At 39.2% G+C, this 18,620-nt stretch overlaps 1 protein-coding gene across 2 annotated transcripts in view; it reads right to left on the bottom strand.

Moving 5' to 3' along the window:
• Positions 1-274: 274 nt before the first annotated feature.
• LOC108013221 (Ig-like and fibronectin type-III domain-containing protein 2) overlaps positions 275-18,620 on the bottom strand; it is a 79,236-nt gene continuing 60,890 nt past the window's right edge. The window contains exons 8-18 of one of the 2 annotated variants that reach the window (XM_017078948.4): positions 18,269-18,542; positions 16,653-16,979; positions 15,080-15,411; positions 6,606-6,759; positions 6,375-6,510; positions 4,899-5,091; positions 4,580-4,826; positions 3,503-4,181; positions 2,337-2,656; positions 2,021-2,265; positions 275-1,227 (exon numbers count right to left, since the gene is read on the bottom strand). In XM_017078948.4, coding sequence (XP_016934437.3) covers positions 817-1,227; positions 2,021-2,265; positions 2,337-2,656; positions 3,503-4,181; positions 4,580-4,826; positions 4,899-5,091; positions 6,375-6,510; positions 6,606-6,759; positions 15,080-15,411; positions 16,653-16,979; positions 18,269-18,542 — 3,318 coding nt within the window. In that variant the 3' untranslated portion in view covers positions 275-816. Of the gene's footprint in view, positions 1,228-2,020; positions 2,266-2,336; positions 2,657-3,502; positions 4,182-4,579; positions 4,827-4,898; positions 5,092-6,374; positions 6,511-6,605; positions 6,760-14,918; positions 15,021-15,079; positions 15,412-16,652; positions 16,980-18,268; positions 18,543-18,620 lie in introns of those variants that run through there. The other variant, XM_070995636.1, reaches the window with a different exon arrangement.

The following is an 18,620-nucleotide window of genomic DNA, read 5'->3' on the forward strand; positions in this document are numbered from 1 at the left end:
CATAACTAAATTGTCAAAATCAGAGAATTTTATTAAAACCGAAATATTTAAGTGTAAGTTACGAAAAAAATAAAACAGCATGCTTAGTTTATACAATCAACATTTTATAAGTATTTAGAAAATTGAAAAACTATTTTTTACCATCGAAATTACTTTTAGAAATGAGGGCAAGTATTGAAAAATAAAAATAAAACAATATTTTAGCACAACCTCTCGACCATTTCAAGCGTATTAGCCCCAACTAAAGCCAAGATGAAAACACATTTAGCATATATAGATTTTTACTAATCATTGGTATTTTTTTCTCAATCAGTTTTCAGTTTTGCTTACTTTCATTACCAATTAGTTAATTATTTTACATCGTTTTTGTTTTTTTTTTTTGTTCTGGTTGAATCACAGTTACATACTAAAAATTTATTACTTATTACACGCTACCCAAAAGATTTTTGCAAGCAAAAATTTATGTTACCCAACGTTTTTTCTCGCAATGCATTCTGTAAAGATGTCACAGTACACACCGTCTACGTGTGCGTGTGTGTGTGTGCTTGTATTTGTCAGTGTCTGTGTTTTTGTTTTCGTTTGTGTGAGTGTGTGTGTGTGTTGTTTGAGGTTGCGCTTCGCGCTGTTTACACGGCCTATGTCTACATTTAGCGTATATATTTCTATATATATAGTTTATATATATATATGTATATAAGTTCGCTAGCTATACTTGGTTTGTTTTCGTTCATGTTTTTGTTGTCATGTGTTCCTCTGTTGATGTTGTTGTTGTTGTGGTTGTCTGTCTCTGTGGTTGTTATTATTATTGTGCTACGTTTATGGCACAAGTTTCTTAAATCCAGCACCTTCTTGGCCAAGTTTGAGCTCTTCATAAATTGTGGGATTTACTTCATTGCACTGCGTATTGCTGAGCGGGTTATGAAAGTGATGCGCCGCATCTGCCGCACTCTTGTGTTGCTGCTGCTGCTGCTGATGTTGCTGCTGGTGGTGCTGCTGATGTTGCTGCTGCTGCTGCTGTTGCTGCTGCCTGTTCCCCGTGAGTGTGACACCTGCCGAGGTGGCCGCTGCTGTCGGCGCCGTTGTCGTTGTGGATGTCGTCATTGTGGCGGCAATGCCATTACGACCATGACTGTGACTGTTGCCGTTGCTGCCCCCATTGTTGTTGCTGCTGCTCATCCCATGGTGGCTGCCATTTTGCGTCGTGATGGCCGACGTGACAGTGGGTAGCTATGGCCGTTCATAAATGTCCATGTCCGGGTGTCGATGTGTCGTTTAGAGGGGGTGGTAGAAAAAGACATTGACAGTTATAACATACACAAAAACACAGGTAAATACACGCCTACGGAAAATACACAAAAGCATACAACTATCATATCACTAAATAAACTTTTTCCGGCAAGGAGTTGGCAATACAGGTGTGGTGATTAAATCTATATAGTCGATCTTGTGATACCCATTACTGACATCAGTATAAAAACATTGAAAACTTGGCATTCTTTTGGGATTTGGATGGGTTGTATTCGTAAAACAAAAGGCTTTTGGAAACTATATTATATTTCGTTTGAAAACAATCATACTTGATAATAATAATAATAATATGATCTAAAATAATGTTGGCAAAAAGTTTTTGAATGTCTAATAATCTCTTCAAACCCTTATATCATTTACTGATTTTAGTATCTTTATAATAACTATTAAGTAATACAGAGAAAAGTATCTAATTTTCATGAACGATAAAGAATATTTATTAAGTAGATCAAAGTCATGAAGATATTAGTCGATTCTAATTTATGAACGAAAAATAATATTCATTAAGTAGATCGAAGTCATGAAGATATTAGTGGGAGATATAGTTTATAAAACCTTTAATTTTGGTATTGGCCTATTCCTTCGCCTTGTTTTTATACTATCGCTACTAATATTTCATATCTTATATACCCCCAGGCTATGCAGATACCCTTGCCCAAAAAAGAAACATGATGATGGTGGCCAAAAAATGGCCATCGATCGTTGTACACACCTGCACCTGTTCGAGGCCCCTGGTGTAGGTGGGGTTCTCGAACGCCACATTGCCGTTGGCCGACTTTCCGTAGCTGGAGCGCTGCCGGCGATAGAACACAATGGCCGCCGCCGCCAGGAGAATGGCCAAAATGCTGGCCACAATGCCGCTGATGGTGCCCACGGCACTCGAGTAGCTGCTGGTGGCCGAGGTCACATGGTGCTCGCCGAGCGTGAACCTAATCGGATCTGTGAGCACGCTGGCACCTGCAAGACAAGCCGGCAAATTAAAATCCGGCCAGGACTTGGGCTCCTTCGGCTTCCCCAAGTAAACTTACCGTAGCTATTGCCAGCCTTCACCACCAGCTCGTAGAGCACATCCTTCTTGAGGCCATTAATGCTTATTGTTGTGTCCTTTACGTCGATGCGTCGTATCTCGAGGGCGGCCATCGCATTGTTGCTGCCGCCGCCCATACTTGTTGCATTATTCATGGCTGCCAGGGTATCCATGCCGGTATTCTCCATCGCCGAACCCTGTTCCGAGGATGGGGCACTCGAACCGGAGCCCGAACTCGATGTTGGCGGCAGAACGGCGGCCTCATGGTAAAATATTCTATAGCCGTCAACGGCATTTGGATTCTTTGTCGGCGCATCCCATCTGTAATGAAATAGTTTAGTTTTCATAGAGAGAGAGACTACGACGACGACGACGACGACGGCGCCGCATTATGAGTCCTTCGCAATATTGTTGCAGGCTCACAACTTGTTTGGAATTTTAATAAATTTAATGCGGCAGCATTTTCAGAGGTTCACAGCCCTCATCAACCTTTGACGTTGACCGAGTGTATTAAAGTGAGATAAAAAATCTCTGCTTTAATGGATTTGCGGTCTATTAGTGGCCCAGTCCTCCACACACACACACACACGACCACATGAGAGGATGTGTGGCGCAGAGAAGGATAATGAATGTATTGGGTTTGGAGCGCTAAATGGATCAGTCTACTTCCGCATCGGACAAAAGTGTTTAAGGGCTTAGTGGAGGGGTTGGAACGTGTCCCACATAGTTTGGGGGCTTAAGTCCAAACGGCTTCTGCTCGGTTAAACTTTGTTTAGGTAGGACATTGGACAGAAATAGACTTTATTTAGTTTGCGTCTCTGAAGATGAGGTTATTCAGTTAAAGACCCTTTTGTTTTAATAAAAAAAAATATTTATAATCAAGAAAGCCTTTTAGTAATCAAATTAAATTTTAATTAATTTAAAAAAAAATGGTTCACTTCACAGAGAAAGACAGAAACTACTCTTAAAAAAGTGTAAGTAATGATACTATTTTTTAAAAAATGATACTGTGACACAATGACACTGAACTTTTTCGGTTTAATTTATCCAAAACTACTCTAAATCGATTGAAACAATTCTGTTGCCCATGAGATAATATTATCTTTTGTAGGAATTTTTGATAATTGCAATTTTTTAAGTATGGTGATTTCAAAATCAAAGACTCACCTTATGCTGACTTCGCTGTCGGAAACCACGCTGACCACAATGTTCTCCGGTGGACCGGGCAGTCGATCGCGATTCTTTTCAAAGCAACCCACAATGGTGCGGGCATACTGCAAACTGCAGATCTCCTTGGAGCGGACAGACTCGCCTCGACACCAATTCAGACATTTTCGGGGCACATGCTCATCCGCACAGCAGGATCGATGATCTGAGCCATCGGCGGCACATCTCATCAGCTTGTCAAAGTCCACAATGCACTCGGGTCGATCCGCAATGGCATCGAAGTCCACATAATAGCTGCAGGCACTGCGACAGGCCATCGTCACATTTTGTTCGGCACAGCACTGGGAAACGTTGTGATTGAGCGCCGGCGTATTGCGTATACGCACCGATACCGGCGTGGTGGTGGCCCCAAAGGGATTATCCGCATGGCAGAAGTAATCACCGACATCGTTGGCCTGCAGCTTGCTGATCCTTAACGACATCGTATATATCGTGGGCCGGGATTCATTGGATTTGACGGAAATAAAGTAGTTGCCGCCATTTATGACCGGCACCCTACCATCCTTTTCTCTCCAGAAAATTGTCTTGGGCGCGGGCTTCGAGTCCACCGTACAGCGGAGTTCAATCTCATCGCCAATATTGGCTACGGTAATGCCAGCTGCTTGGATTTTCGGGGGGTCTACAGAATATATTTATAGATTTAATAAGAAATAGTATAAAAATAAATTGAGAAATTAACCTAGCTGCATATGTATAAATGAAAGTATCCTATGTATAATGTACTTTAGAACCTTTTTAAAAATTTCATTTTAAGACATTGACATTAATTACAATTAAATCAAAGTGAACAAAAACAGTTAATGATTTTTAAAATTCTACTTAAATATTTTAATCAACTTTTTACTACATTTATGTATATCTTGAAACAATTATAACATTTTTTAAGCAAAATTAAATTGTTTAAATTTATACATTTTCAGAACTTTGTATATCTTCTTTAGTTTTCCGCATCTTTTAAATAAGAACCCTTGACACTATAAGGCAGCTAAGCGAATCAACCCAAATTGCATTACTTACAGCATATGTTAACCCTCCTGGTGGCCTGCATGGGCACTCCGTAGCCGTTGTCCGCATAGCAAGAGACGTGCTCCATGTCGGCCGACACGTTGTGAATGACCGTGACCATGTGCCGCGAGGTGTCCTGCCGCACCAGATGTCCTCCCACGTAGAGCGAGATGGTCGGAGCCGGGTTGCCCAAGGCCAGACAGAGGATGGTCATGGAACCGCCCTCCGGGATGTTGTCCGCCGGATGCACAGTGGGGGGCTGCAAGTAGAGTACACCTCAGTTTCACCCGAAAATAAATATGTAGCTGCGTCTGAAAAGGGGACCACTTACGTCCACAAAGGCTGGCAGGGCGGGATCCGTCCAGGCCACCAGTGTCTCGGAGGGCAACGAGTCGCCCCGCTCGCCCACAGCCTCCACGTAGAGCACATGCTGCGAGCTCGGCTTCAGGTTGTTCATCCGCAGCCAGGCCAACTTCGTTTCAATCTTTATGAATTGCTCGGCCCTCATGGCCTTGTGGTAGACTCTGCGGGGGAGAGGTGATGGTTAGGATACACACCAAAACATAACTCTACAAATTGGTTTTTAAAGTGATGTCTTTAAAGCTAGCCTTGTCATCAGTACTTACAAAATTTAAGTTAAAATTTGATGAACTTTTTAAAAATAATAAAAATGTAATAAAGCTATTTTTTTCTATGAAATTTTTAAAAAATATGATTTAAACTATTTAAGTTTAAATTAAATATAATATAAATATAATTTTAAGGGGGTATTCTAGTCTAGAAATTTGAAAAAATCGAAAATTTTTTTTTTTCATAATTCGATAGTTTAGATTTTTAAAAATATCTCCCTAAACGGATTATTCAAAATTCAAATTATTTTTAAAATTATGGCTGATTAAGAGAATGTAAGTTATACGTGCTATTCTATCAGTTACACTGCCTGAAATTTAACGTAAAACTTTAAACGCGTTTTTCTCCAAACTACTTTTTCTGATACGGTAGCCATAATATTTCAAGTTCTAATCAGCCGATTTACTTAAAATTTGGCATGAATATTCTTTCAATATCTCTCTATCGCATGAACCAACAAAAAATTGGAATTTAAAATTTGTAATATTTTTAAAAAATTCGATAAAATTACAAAATTAGTAAAAAAATCTACCTTTTTTTTGAGTGGCCGCCATTTTATGAAAAAAAAATTTTTTTTTAGTTTGGCTGGTTCATGACATAGCGACATTCGTACTGACTAAGAATCTTTTTTTTTTTATTTTTCAAATGACCACAAGGGTAGAAATCATGGCGACGAGGACATGGCCTTTTTTTTCCCCCTCTACTTCAAGGACGCATAACTCGATGAAAAAAAAAATATTTTTTTTTAAATTTTATTTTATGTACTCTTCTAAGTTAAATAAACAAATGATAAAAAACCCGACAATAAAAATATCAATTGTTTAGTTTTAATTAATTGTTAAAAAAGGCTCGAAACTAGAGCCTCTAGACTAGAATACCCCCTTAAAAGGATTTCTACACAAAGAGTAAAATAAATCATTGCTTTGTATAAAGGTAGAAGTCAATTTTCAAAACATTCTAAAATGTTTAAAAATATTTTAAACTACAAGAGATACATCTTAAGAAAAAAACTTCCGTTCTTAAAGTGAAGATAAAAAGAAAGATATCTTTTACCAATCTGCTGTTATTAAATATTTAGTTATTACTTTACTAACTTTAATCTATTCATTTTATTCACTTAATTTTATTTTAAAAGCAATGTTAAATTCCTGGCTTGGGGCCTGATTTCTCTGCTTACCTGTAGGTAATCCTCTCATGCGGATGGGCGTACTCGGGCGGCTGCCAGGTGAGCTGCATCCAGGTGGCGCTGTGGGCCACCACCGTTAGCGAATGGGGTGGCGAGGGGGCGCCCCAGGCCACGCCCTCACCCCGCGCTGCAATGCACATAGGAAAAACACACACACTCATAGCAAAACAGTCCGGACCACAATTAAATCAACTCATTTTGGAGTCGAGTTGGCCAACTCACCTTCGCTGGCCCGTTGTTGGTCGGTTGTATTCAGCAAGAGCATGGATGCCGGCAGCGATGTGCCAAATTTGCCGCGCGTCACAACCGTAATGCGGTACAAGGCATTCGCATCCAAATTGGTCAAATCGATACTCGTCTCATTGGTGGTCAATTCCTAAGTGTATAATTGCATGCGAATAGCAGGCGAGACGTTAACGAGAACGAGAAAAAAATGTGGGAAAATTGCTATGAATAGAATGAAATCAGAAGTCATGGAACAGAAAAGGGTCGACTTTGGAAGTACCCAAAATTATAATAATAAGATAATTATCAAATCCATTTTCGTTTTTGTTTAGTAATATTTAATAGATTAGCTCTAAATTTTTGGTTGATTTTTTATCATGAGCAAATGAGTATTTATCATGAGTAAATAAACAAAAGCCTGAAGATTCGGCAGAAAATACAAATCAAATTATATTTAAAAATTGCTACCGCTAATAAATTCCTTAAACACTTTAATCTCAATTAACCACGAATTGTTACACCCTTCATTGAGCTCTTCTCGAGTTCCCATTAAACGACTATATAAAAAAATGGTTCGGTCTGTTCTGCTGTCGTCTGCTCGTGGCTGTGGTTTGGCTTGATTTCGCTGAAAGACATGTCGCCATGATTAGTACTTTTTGTAATTGCCGCCACGCAGCGCAATTTGTGGTATTTAGCCCGTCAAATGACACCACACCCTGTTTTCTCCATCGTCCAACCAGCTGCATCGTCATCAGAGTCATTCGCAGTGTGCCATTGTCGCAGTCATCCGACTCATCGGGCCTTCCTGCTGGTCCCTAATCCTATCGCTATCTGCGATTCGGGTCCCAGTTTCATGTCCCCACTGTCCGCACTGGCGTTATTTTGTTTCAAAAGCCATCCTCGGAATTGACAGCTATATCTCGGACGTTGGTCTATGCATGGAGTTTTCCCGGGGACAGCAGACAGACAGACCCCAACACCCCAGAACACCCCATGTGACCCCACTCTAAAACCCACTTGCTGCAAATCCACATTAAAAATCGTTAGCGTAATCTGTTGGTGTTACAGCTTTCGTGGCCGATAGATGCCCTGCGGGAATTTTATGGCATATGGGATGGGACCTTAAAGTATCTGCACAGAGAAAACCAACAATGAAGTATAGTTAAAAAATTTGTTTTAAATTATAATACATTTTACTTAGCATTGAATAAACTATAACTTACACAAGTTTAAAGCATATTTCAAAAGCAAATATTTTAAAGATTATTTTGTAATGTAATTTCATAATCTCAACAGTCTTTCAGCAAGAATCCTAATCTTAAAAGATTTTCAGTACTTTTTTGTATTTTTATATGTATTAAAGTCATTTTCAAGCCAAGAATAGCTATAGCCTTTGGATTTCTAAACATATCTTTAATTTCTAATTGGTGAAGTAAAATTAAAAATGAAATGACAGAAAATTAAATAAATTGAAAATGTTTTAGTCCATTACTTTAGCTTTTGACCTTCATTAAAGTATTTTACTGGAAATTGTCAATAAGCTATATATCTTTTTAAATGCTTTTAGAAATTTTGTTGTTTTTGGAACACCATTGTAAATTTTACAACTTCTTAGTATAATCTTTACAGCCTGGCTTGTGTACACCCTACAATCTCGGAATCATCTCAATCATTTACACACCGAATCGCTTGACTGCCTGATGTTGCTGCTGTGCTGATGTTGCTACTACGATGATGTTGCTGCTGCTGCTGTGTTGTTTCGGTCTCTCTCGTTTTTTAATCTCTTGCAGATGTCGCAGTCGCGGTGCGGTTTTTGGCCTTTAATTGCATTTTTGGCTGCGTGGCCAGTGCGAAAAAATGCGGCGCGTTAAGTAATTTATTTCGTTTTATGGCCGAGCGTTGTTTGTTTTTAAAGCAAAGTCAGTTCTGGGGGGCAGCATTAACTTGTTTTTATCAGCAGCATGGCAGCGGCATCATCATCACCATCATCATCATCATCATCATCGGGGGACCGGCGTTTGTTATTTTAGCTACTTAGTGCTGGCAATGCGCTAAAATTATTTGATTTGAGTGCCACGCCCCCCTCTGAGCGCCGCCCTCCCCGAGCTTATCCGGCGTAACGAGTCATTTTGAGTATGTAAGTCAATGTCAGAGCGATGTTGGACATCTGTTCGTGGAGCCAGTTTGGCCAACATCTCTAAATATGTATGAAGGTTCATCTCGCTTATGGTTAGATGTGTTTTATTTTTGTGTTTTTTGTTTTTGGCCATGCCCGGGTCAAGTCGTAAATCTCAATTTGCGGGGGGTTCGCTTCGCCCTGCTTGTGACAACTTGTGTCAAGTATGAGATGCCGAGCGTTGGACCCATTTTAACCCATAGAACCCGTCCGAAACAGGGGTTAAAGTCAGAGATAGGGTCTTCCATTTGACACAGGTACTTTCGGATAAACTAACTAGAATTTAGTGACCACAGCCCGAGAGAATAAATTGCCCGGCTCAATACTAATTTCCTTCCATTAGAAACTTATCTAAAACGCATTAAATTCAAAGCCGAAAAAGATTGTCAAGGCAGAGCAGGGAAAAACGATTTATTATGCTCTCGACAGCCCCATGCAGAAAAAAAGGGCAACTCTAAAAGCAGCCAAAGGACTTTTAGTTGGGCGTGTGTCCTCTGTGAGTCGCTTTTTTTTGCTTTGCTTTTTCGGTCCCCCTCCGTAATTACATTAACCGCAACTTAAATGTGCCACAATTGGCATGACGAGCTGGTCCTAACTGAATAATTAATGGGGTTACCTCCCAGAAATCGAGGTGAGTCCCCAGCAACTACTTGGGCGAATAGCTATTGCTGCTCAAAATGCATAGCGCGATGTCCTTAGCTACTTAGCTATTGCACTTAGAGAAATTCGAGTTGTGAAAAAAATCCTTTACCATTAAACCATTTTTTTTTAAAACATGTTAAGAACCAATTGATAGTGAGTTGAATTCCTGTTTCGGAATATTTCAGTTTCAGATGAAACTGATAACTAGAGGTCGATAAAACGAAACAAGCAAAAAAGGGGTTGCGTTCTCTTATTTTTCAGGTTTATCAGCCCGAAAGATTTATCGTTCGTAAAATTAACAGCACAGTAAGAAAAAGAATTTGTCTTTCTGAACAATCTAATTTTATGCTAACTTTCTCTGAAAGATACCGAACTATAAACTTAATAGGGTATTGAGAAATCAGCACCAAGTAATGTTAAACTTAATAATTTATGCCTCAATTCTAAGAACCATGTAAAATTACTTTGTCACTGTATTAACTTCTAAATTGCTATTGGCAAACAACCTTCAATTTTATTTTAATAATATAATTAAAAATTCCCATCTATTTGGGAAAAGAAAAATACTTTTACTTGTATTTTTTAACATTCAATTTAAGCTTAACCTCAGTTAGGGAACATTTTTTGTTTCGTGTGCATATCTGGGGTATCTGAAGTCCTTCCCCCTAACGGGAGTCACATTCCGGCCATAAAACTAGGTCCCCGGTCGCTCATTTACCAGTTGTCTTGGCCCGAAGTCGACTGCAGTGACAAAGCACATAATCGCCGTGGCCGAAACCCCTTTGGCCCCTTCACAGCTGTATCAGAATATTTAATGTGTCTAATTTCTGGCATCGTGGTCAGTCCCTTCCCTATTTCTTCCCTTTTTTTCAGTACTTTTCAGTGTTGCCGGCTATATTAAAAAGTTTTTTATGGTCGTGTGTTTGGCCAACACAAACACAAATAGGAATAAAAGTCCAACTTAAACTAACGCAGAGCGGCGGCACTAAAAATCATCACAAAAGTTACGTTCGTTTTTGGCCAACAGAGTCAACAGAGGAGAATCATTTGAAATCAGCGACTGTGGAAAGGAAAACCTTTTATTTCCGCTTTTCCCTAGCCCGTCGCCCTTCTCCCTGATGGTATGTAATATCCTGTAGATTCGAATAATGTTTTTGTGGGGCTGTTTGTTGCTGATGCTGCTGGTGACACAATGCCGGCCGTGCATTGGCGACGAATAGAAATTGCCAAATTATTGGCACTGATTCAATCAGGAAGGGTTGCAAAAACACAGCGGGCTGCCGGCGAAATTACCTTTAAATATTGGGCGGCATTGCGATTGCCAGTTTAAGCACAACTTTTCGCCAAGCCATTAGTCTTGGCCCAGCGGTTTGTTGGCCCAATGATGTTATACCCACTCCAATCCCCAATCCTCTCCTCTACATGTATATATTTCTGACACGTCCAAAAGCAATTAAGTTTGTCCATAAAAGTGTCACACTGAGTCAACGCATTGCAGGCGAAGTGCTGGGAGGGAACTGTGCCGATAGCCACGAACTTATAGATACAATAACCCATTCGGATGGGGTCGCGAGGCGCGTTTAAACCATTTGACACCCAGCGATGGTGCGATGGTCGCACCGCAAAAACGGCCAAGCTGAAAAGCATTTAAGCCAAGCCGAAGCCAGCCCCCAAGTTAAGCCAACAGCAAAAGCAACAGCATCACCGCAACAGCTGCGAGCCCTGCTGACCAAAGCAAGTAAAAATAAAACAGAAATGCACACAAAAAATATAAGGAAAAATAAGGCAAAAAATAAGCAACCAACAGGGCGAATGAATTTTCCACAACACAATCAACAAAAAACAGCTCGGAGTGTAAGAAAAAATTCGAACCAAAGCTGACACCGCACAGTATCTTCCATATCGATTGGTTTTCTGGTGCAGAGTTGCTCACGTGACGAAAGCTTCTGTCACGATGGTTTCGGGGGTTTTTTCTCAGCTGTCAATAGAAGCTGGGATTCCCACCACCTCATGATCAATCATTCATATTAAATCGATTGAGCAGCAATGAATTTTGAAAAGAAATATAAACAAGCAGGTTTGTAGTTATACGCTAAAAATATCTTAAAAGAAATCCTACAAAAATATATTAAGTGAATATAAAGTGAATAATTTTCAGATGGTGAATAAGTCAATAATTTTTCAGTAATTAGCTACCTATAACAATAAAAGAAAATGTTGAATTGCTAAAATAAAATGTTTTACAGCAACCATTAATATTTTTATGGGTCTTTAAGAACTTGTAAAGTTTTTATAGGACTTTAGGCCTATGTGCATTAGATGCTGCTAAATGTTTCCCTTGATTTTTAAATAACTAAAATCACGGGTTCACCTCCCATCGAGTTGTTGCTGCTGGAGCATCATTGGCAGGTCGTCGACGACAGGTTGCAATGGCCCCAGCAGCAACAGAAACAACAGCAGCAGTAGCAGCAACAGCAATGCCAACAGCAACATCGGCAACACCGACCCCACTTTAAATACATTTCTGTGCGCATCAACACGCGACAAACTCTTGCCAGGCTTTTGTTGTTGCCGTATTGCTGTATTTTTTAGCATTTGCAAGTTTTTCGAGGCCAATAACTCTGTTGATGGCCATGGCTGATGCTGCAGCAGCAGCAGCAACACCAGCAACAGCAACAGCAACAGCAGCAACATCAGCGAGGCCCAGCTGCCAGCAAAGCGCGTTGATGTGTGACAACAACGGCCAATAACTACAACAACAAGTGCAACAAGGCTGCAAAGGCTGCAACAAAAATACAAAACAACAAAACTGCAACACCAACAATTACAACAATGCCAATGGCAAAGCCAGAGCCAACTTTTGGCCCGTTGTTTGGTTTTGGTTACTCTTTTTTTCGTTTTTTTTCTTCACCTATTTTGTTTTTTTTTTGCGGATCGGCTGCAATTTTTACCAGTTTATAGTCACGTTTTGCACGTTGCCAATGCATATGGCGGCCATAAGTCCCCCAACCCAACCCGCCCAGCTGAAAAGGCGTCAAAAACTTTGGTCATAGCTCTACATACATCTAAACCTGGCCAGAAAACCCCCCTCAATCGATGTTTTGGACTGAGTTCAAAGATTATTACACTGAATTGGATTAGCGTTGGCCAACCAAAACTATCTGCCATTCAGTATATATATATTTAAAAATATACATATATATATATTTAAGTTGAATATTTTGGTTAGAGAGGATTGCACTTGAAACTCGTTGGGAGTTTTGGGACCAAATTCAATTGATTTCAATGCGTTGGATAAACAATGGCCATCGATATATGCATTTAGTCAGATTTAGCCGATGCACACTGGGCCAGCCGATCCGATTTTTGGCCAAAAATACGTTTTTTTTTTTTAAGAAAATGACAAGACCGAGTATGGAGTCCTTTTTATTATACATTAAACTAATTTATGCCAAAGTTTCAAAGAATTCGGGCAAGTAGTTTTTTTTTACCGTATTTTTAAAGTTAAAAATTCATCAAATATTGATGGAAATGAAAAAAAATCTAGAAGTCAAAGATGCTGATGTAGCTGTTCGACTTCTTCACAGAACTTTTAGAAGTCATTATTTTCAACAAGTAAAAAATTATAAATAGCTCTTCTGACTTACTTGTTTCCTAAAAGAAACTTTTTCGTTGATTTTTACTGCTTTTTTTAGCAAATGAGTACTTTGCTTTTCGAGTGCTTTTGGGTGCCATCCCCGAATGAAGTCATTACATCAAAAATAAATTCTTTAATTAATTTACTAAAATCGCTCATCGCCGACTCGATGCGGTTTTGCCTTAGTTTTCAGTAATTTTAGTTTTATTTGATGGCTTAATTTGAAGTCGAACCATTTTGATGAGCTTATGTATGCCCAAAGGTATGCTGCATTTCTTGTACTTTCTTCGGAGAAGAACTAAAATATATTATAAAAATATAAATGTAGCTTACATAAATACGTAGTCGAAGGCCTCGTAGCTAGCACTACCCCCTATGTTAGTATTAGTTTTTTAAACTTTACTATGATCTCAAATTAATAAATAAATAAATAAATAGCATACTTTTGTGATGACTTCAGAAAATGTCAAATTAACATTAAACGAATTAAAAAACAATATTTTTCAAACAATTTTTTTCTAATAATTTGATTATAAGAATCTAAACAGATAGCAAGAAGAAAAAAATAGAAAATTTTGTTAGGTCGATTATTAAATAAACGTTCAAGTGGGAGCCTCCGAAAGTAGCAATTTTTAACGGTTCATAAATCTCAAACGACATCATATTTTATAGTGGTGTTAATTTTTTTTAATTTGTTTTCTCTCATACTTAATCGTGTATGAAAATGGATTGAGTGCGTCTTCTAGTTATTTTTTTAAAAATAAAAAACCGAAAAGTATGTAAAATTTTCCGATTTTGGTTTGGATTATCTATACCATATAAAATTCCAATAAATTTTACTTTTAGTTCGTTGAAAAGTTCAATCTTTTAAGAGATAAATGCAAAAAACTGCATCCTTCTAACTATCCCAGGAAAGAAATTACAGATTTTTGGCCAAAAAATGAACTTTCTGGCCCACAGTGCGATGGCCAATGATTTAAATAAATAATTGAATAATTGGCTTAACTGTAAAATCACTTGGACATTTTTGGTGAGCCATGGGCTGAAATTAATGCAGGAAAAAATGCTCAATTTACAATTACCTTGGGGAGGGATTTCTCTTTTTTAACAGACTTTTATCAACATAATAGATACATTTTTTTCGAAAATTAAATGAATGTATAAATGAATTTTTCTTTGCACAGGTCAAGCAAAAGAACATTAAGTTATGTAATTGTTTCTATTTTTATTAGTCAACTCACCGATTATTAATTGTGATAAAACATATTTAACTTTTTGATATTTTAAGATTTGATTTTTGTGATAAATGGTAGACTTTTACTTTTTTAAACATCTCACGGAATCTTATCAATTTGAATTTGGAAATGTATTACCAAACTCATTCATTTAATTCATAAGAAATGGCAAATAAAGCTCAAGCTCTGCACAATTCAAGCGATCCATATGTCTATTATGATTCCCAAATCAAGATAGACAATTTCAACTTAATGTCTTCATTGAACAATTAGTGCAGCCTCTCACGTTGCGCATACGCCATGTATGCTGAAACGACCACAATATCTGCTAATATGACTGCTTGTTATGGAAGCAATTTCCTGTCCCCGAACTTCTTCATTAACTCTGCTGGCAATTTAAGTTCTCCCCGGTCGGAAAGTTGTTGAAACGGTTATTGTCCTGACTCCCCACCCGGCCTCCGGTGCTCAGACAAGGCAATTTGTAAGCTCTTTTCAATTCCATTGGCACTCGAATATATATAATGTCAGCATTTTGGCCCAAAAGGCAAATCGTAATAAGGCGACCGCCCGCAGGCCCCAATGCAAATGAAGTGTCCCATTGTGTGTGTGAATCTGGCTTTCAGTCTGTGAATCTCTCAGCCTGCCCGGAAAAAAGAAAAACTTTTCCGAGCCAACTCACAGGTGCAGAAAAAGGGGAGGGGGAGGGATTGAATAGTTCTGCACTGGAAAAGTTTGTGCAGATAGAGAGAGGGTCTATTGTCCAAAACCGATATATACTCACATTTTCCAATTTGGCAACTGTCTCGTACATGGTCATGTTATTGACTTTGCCATATTGCACGATGAATTCAATGTCCTCCGTTCCAGTTGTCCCACTTGTGGCATCGCCGACATTTGCCACATCCTTTCCAGCAGCAGCAGCAGGATCCACGGCACCAGATGCCAGTTCATCGCCGGTTATCAAGTCACCTGGCGATGCGTTGCCACTACTATTGCCATTGCCATTACTATTGGCATTATCCACTTCGGGTTGCGTCCAGGCCAGACTGACGCTGCTCTGGTTCACGAATGTCGCATGCACATCTTCCGGCGGTCCTGGTATATTCTGTGTGCCTGTTTGATGCCAACGGGAAACGGGAATGAGCAAACGGCATTGTTTTGTTTTATAATGCAACTTTAATTGGCCAATATTGGTTTTGTCTGCCGGCCTGTGGTTGGTTGCCCCAAAGCATTGACCAAATAATTTAGCGCACAATGGCGTGCAACAGTGCGTATACTCGACGTGCACAGACACGCCATTAAACAAACAGAATTAGCTGCAAACACAAGCCCATCGAGGCCAGCGGCAGCCCATCGACAAAGAGCCACAGATGGATGCACCACAGGGTGTGACCAGTGGTGCACTTTGTCTGGTTGCCGGATGCACAGCTCTGCGACTTCCAGTGACTGAGGGCTCTCGTTTAATTATGAAACTAAATAATTGTCACCTATCGTAAACTATAAATATGCTTGTCCTGTCACCTGCTACTAAAATAATTTTAGAACTTCAAAGAATATGTATTTCTAATACATTTAACCACCTATATAGTACGCTACATCAAGTGATATATTGTGTACAAAAGTTAATTTAGTTTTGTAAACTTATTTATCTCTATCTCTATAAAAATAAAATTATTTAGTAAAAATAAGGAACAATTTATAACTTAAAAAAGACTCATGCCATATTTGAATTTTAAATACAAAACACGTTTATGAAAATTATGACATCTTTAAATTTATAAAATAAATTAAAAATGGAAAATCAATTTGAAGAAAATAGATTCTTTTAAATGTTAACCCTCATGTACCCTCATATATAAGATATGTTGATTAAATCAATTTTTTAACAATACATATTTAAACAAAAAATTTTTTAAGTTTAAGTGATTTATTTGATAATACTTTCTTTTTCCATTCTCAATTTTACAAAAAATTATGTGAACTCCTTTGACTGCTATGCCATTTTATATACAATCTCTAAAAAATATTTCTAGGCTATTTGGAATATTACCAAACCCCCATTACTTGTATAAATCATTTTTTAGTGATTGATATATTGAGGATGTTTTCGAAAAAGTTGACATACAAACTAGTTTGATGGATGAGAAAGAAAAACCTCTATCGAACTTTGGATCACTGGTGAAACCAATGCAACGTGCCTAATCAAGAGTGAATGGCACGAGATAAATTCAAATGAGCTGATTTCATTCACTGGCAGTCACAGCTCGCCAACCAATCTCAACACTGGGGACTCGAACACACAAAGACCAGGATGTGGACGGAAGACAGGGACAACTGCCATGGTAACTACTCACCTTCCTCGAAACACTGCAGAATGTTGCCGGCATATGATAAACAATCGGGCACATTGCTTGACGTTCCTGATGAGGATGATGATGATGATGATGTTGCTGCTGCCGCATTGCTGTTGCTGTTGCTGTTGCTGGTGGCAGCTGCAGATGTTGCTGCTGCTGCTGATGATGATGTTGCCGCTGCTGCAGCCGCCGATGATGATGCCGATTTGGTGGTCAGTGCGAGCGGCATGACGCCCCGACAGAGGGGCATGCAGGCGTTAATGACTCCACGGCGACTGCAGCACGGACTGTGATCTCGTCCTCCTGCTGCACAACGGGCCAGTATGGCTAAGGATTAGAGCACCAGATGGGTTAATATTGTGGCGAAATTTGCATAAACCACCCCCAACCCCGAGTTACGGCTCATTGTGCTCTGTTATGGAACAATTTTGTGACATGAACCCATCTATTTTGCCCCCTTTGGCCGCCACTCAACTCCATTTGAGATGATAATTTTAAGGATCTCTGTCGTGAGTCGGCACTTTGGCAGCAATTTACAGGAAATTAACCGAAAGATTTCCTATCATTGACTAGGTGACGGGTAAATTGGGGCAACATTATGCCCAGTCATCGGTGGCATTGAGGCAGATTCAATTTTTTGATTGAGCATGACTGGAACATTTTTGGCATTGAGTGTTTTCTTCGGGCGAACATAAAAGGAACATAAAATAAATATTCCAGGAAATCACAAATTTAGGTCGGCCTCTGATTGCGCCAAAATCAATAATATTTTTCTATTTAAAGAACTTTGATTGAAAAAGTATGTTGCTATGTAAAAATGTATTGATGTATGAATTGAATTTCTCGAACTAAACTTTGCATTTAAAGTAATATTATATTTCCATTTTATTTTATTTACAATATTTTATTGATTTAATTCAGTTTGTCAACAATTTTGTATTAACATGTTTGATAGTAGGATTCTAAAAGTCTTATATAATCACGTCTAAATTGAAGGCTTTCAGCTTTTGAATATTTTCATTAATATTTTTCCATTCTACAAAGTACAGCAAATATCTGATAAAATATCAACCTACTCATAGACACTCGAGTACCCCCGAAAATGAAGCTATGAGCATTAACTATTAAATTTCATGGAAAATAAACAAAGCACCAGTATCAGTTGTGAAAAGCTTTGTTTACTCTGACTGAAGCAAAGCCAAACAATGCTACACAGAGTAACTCCTCTAAAATTACATAAACCCGGGCAAACACTAACAATCTGCTGCCAACAGACTTTGATGGTATAACAATTTTGCCAAATTCCCATGCATTTAGCAACATCAAAAATTCCTCTCGGCCATTTTCAGGGGATTGTGTGCGTCTAATTAACTAAAAATTGATTTGCATAAGTACAAAAATTCATTATGCCCAAATGGGCAGAGCCCGTCACTTAATATTCGAAATTGCATCGCCGGCAGACTAAACGAAAAATGCAAAATGAGCTCATTAAATTAACAAAAGTCCACAGGACACAATGGCTTCTCTATCCTGCCGCTAATTAGTGTTTTCCAAGGGAGCTATCGTGTGGTTGGGGGAACCCAAAAAAAACCCCCGAAAATCCAGATGTTACTTACGCATTTGGGCTCGACATGCCGGACCCAGTCGCTCGATATCGGACAGTCGAATGTTGTAGGAGCACAGGGGGGCACACTGGGGCAATAGTCCTGAGGCCTGGCAGCAGGTCGTCATGTTGTATCTGGCGGCTGTCTGCTGGACCGGCTCCGCAGCCAAAGTTCTGGTGATCAGGCGCGGGGAGGCCTCGCTCTTGCCGTACGCGTTTATCGAGACCACGTAGAACTCGTAGTAGATGTCCGACTCCAGACCCTCGAGAATCAGCGGCGGCTGGCGCTGCAAAGCTTAATGAATTAGCCAAACAGTTTTTTGGAGGGGACAGGGGGGCAGCAGATTACTGCACTGGGAGAAAAC

Source organism: Drosophila suzukii, chromosome 3 (genome assembly GCF_043229965.1).
Source record: "Drosophila suzukii chromosome 3, CBGP_Dsuzu_IsoJpt1.0, whole genome shotgun sequence".
In the NCBI taxonomy this organism is placed as follows: domain Eukaryota; kingdom Metazoa; phylum Arthropoda; class Insecta; order Diptera; family Drosophilidae; genus Drosophila; species Drosophila suzukii.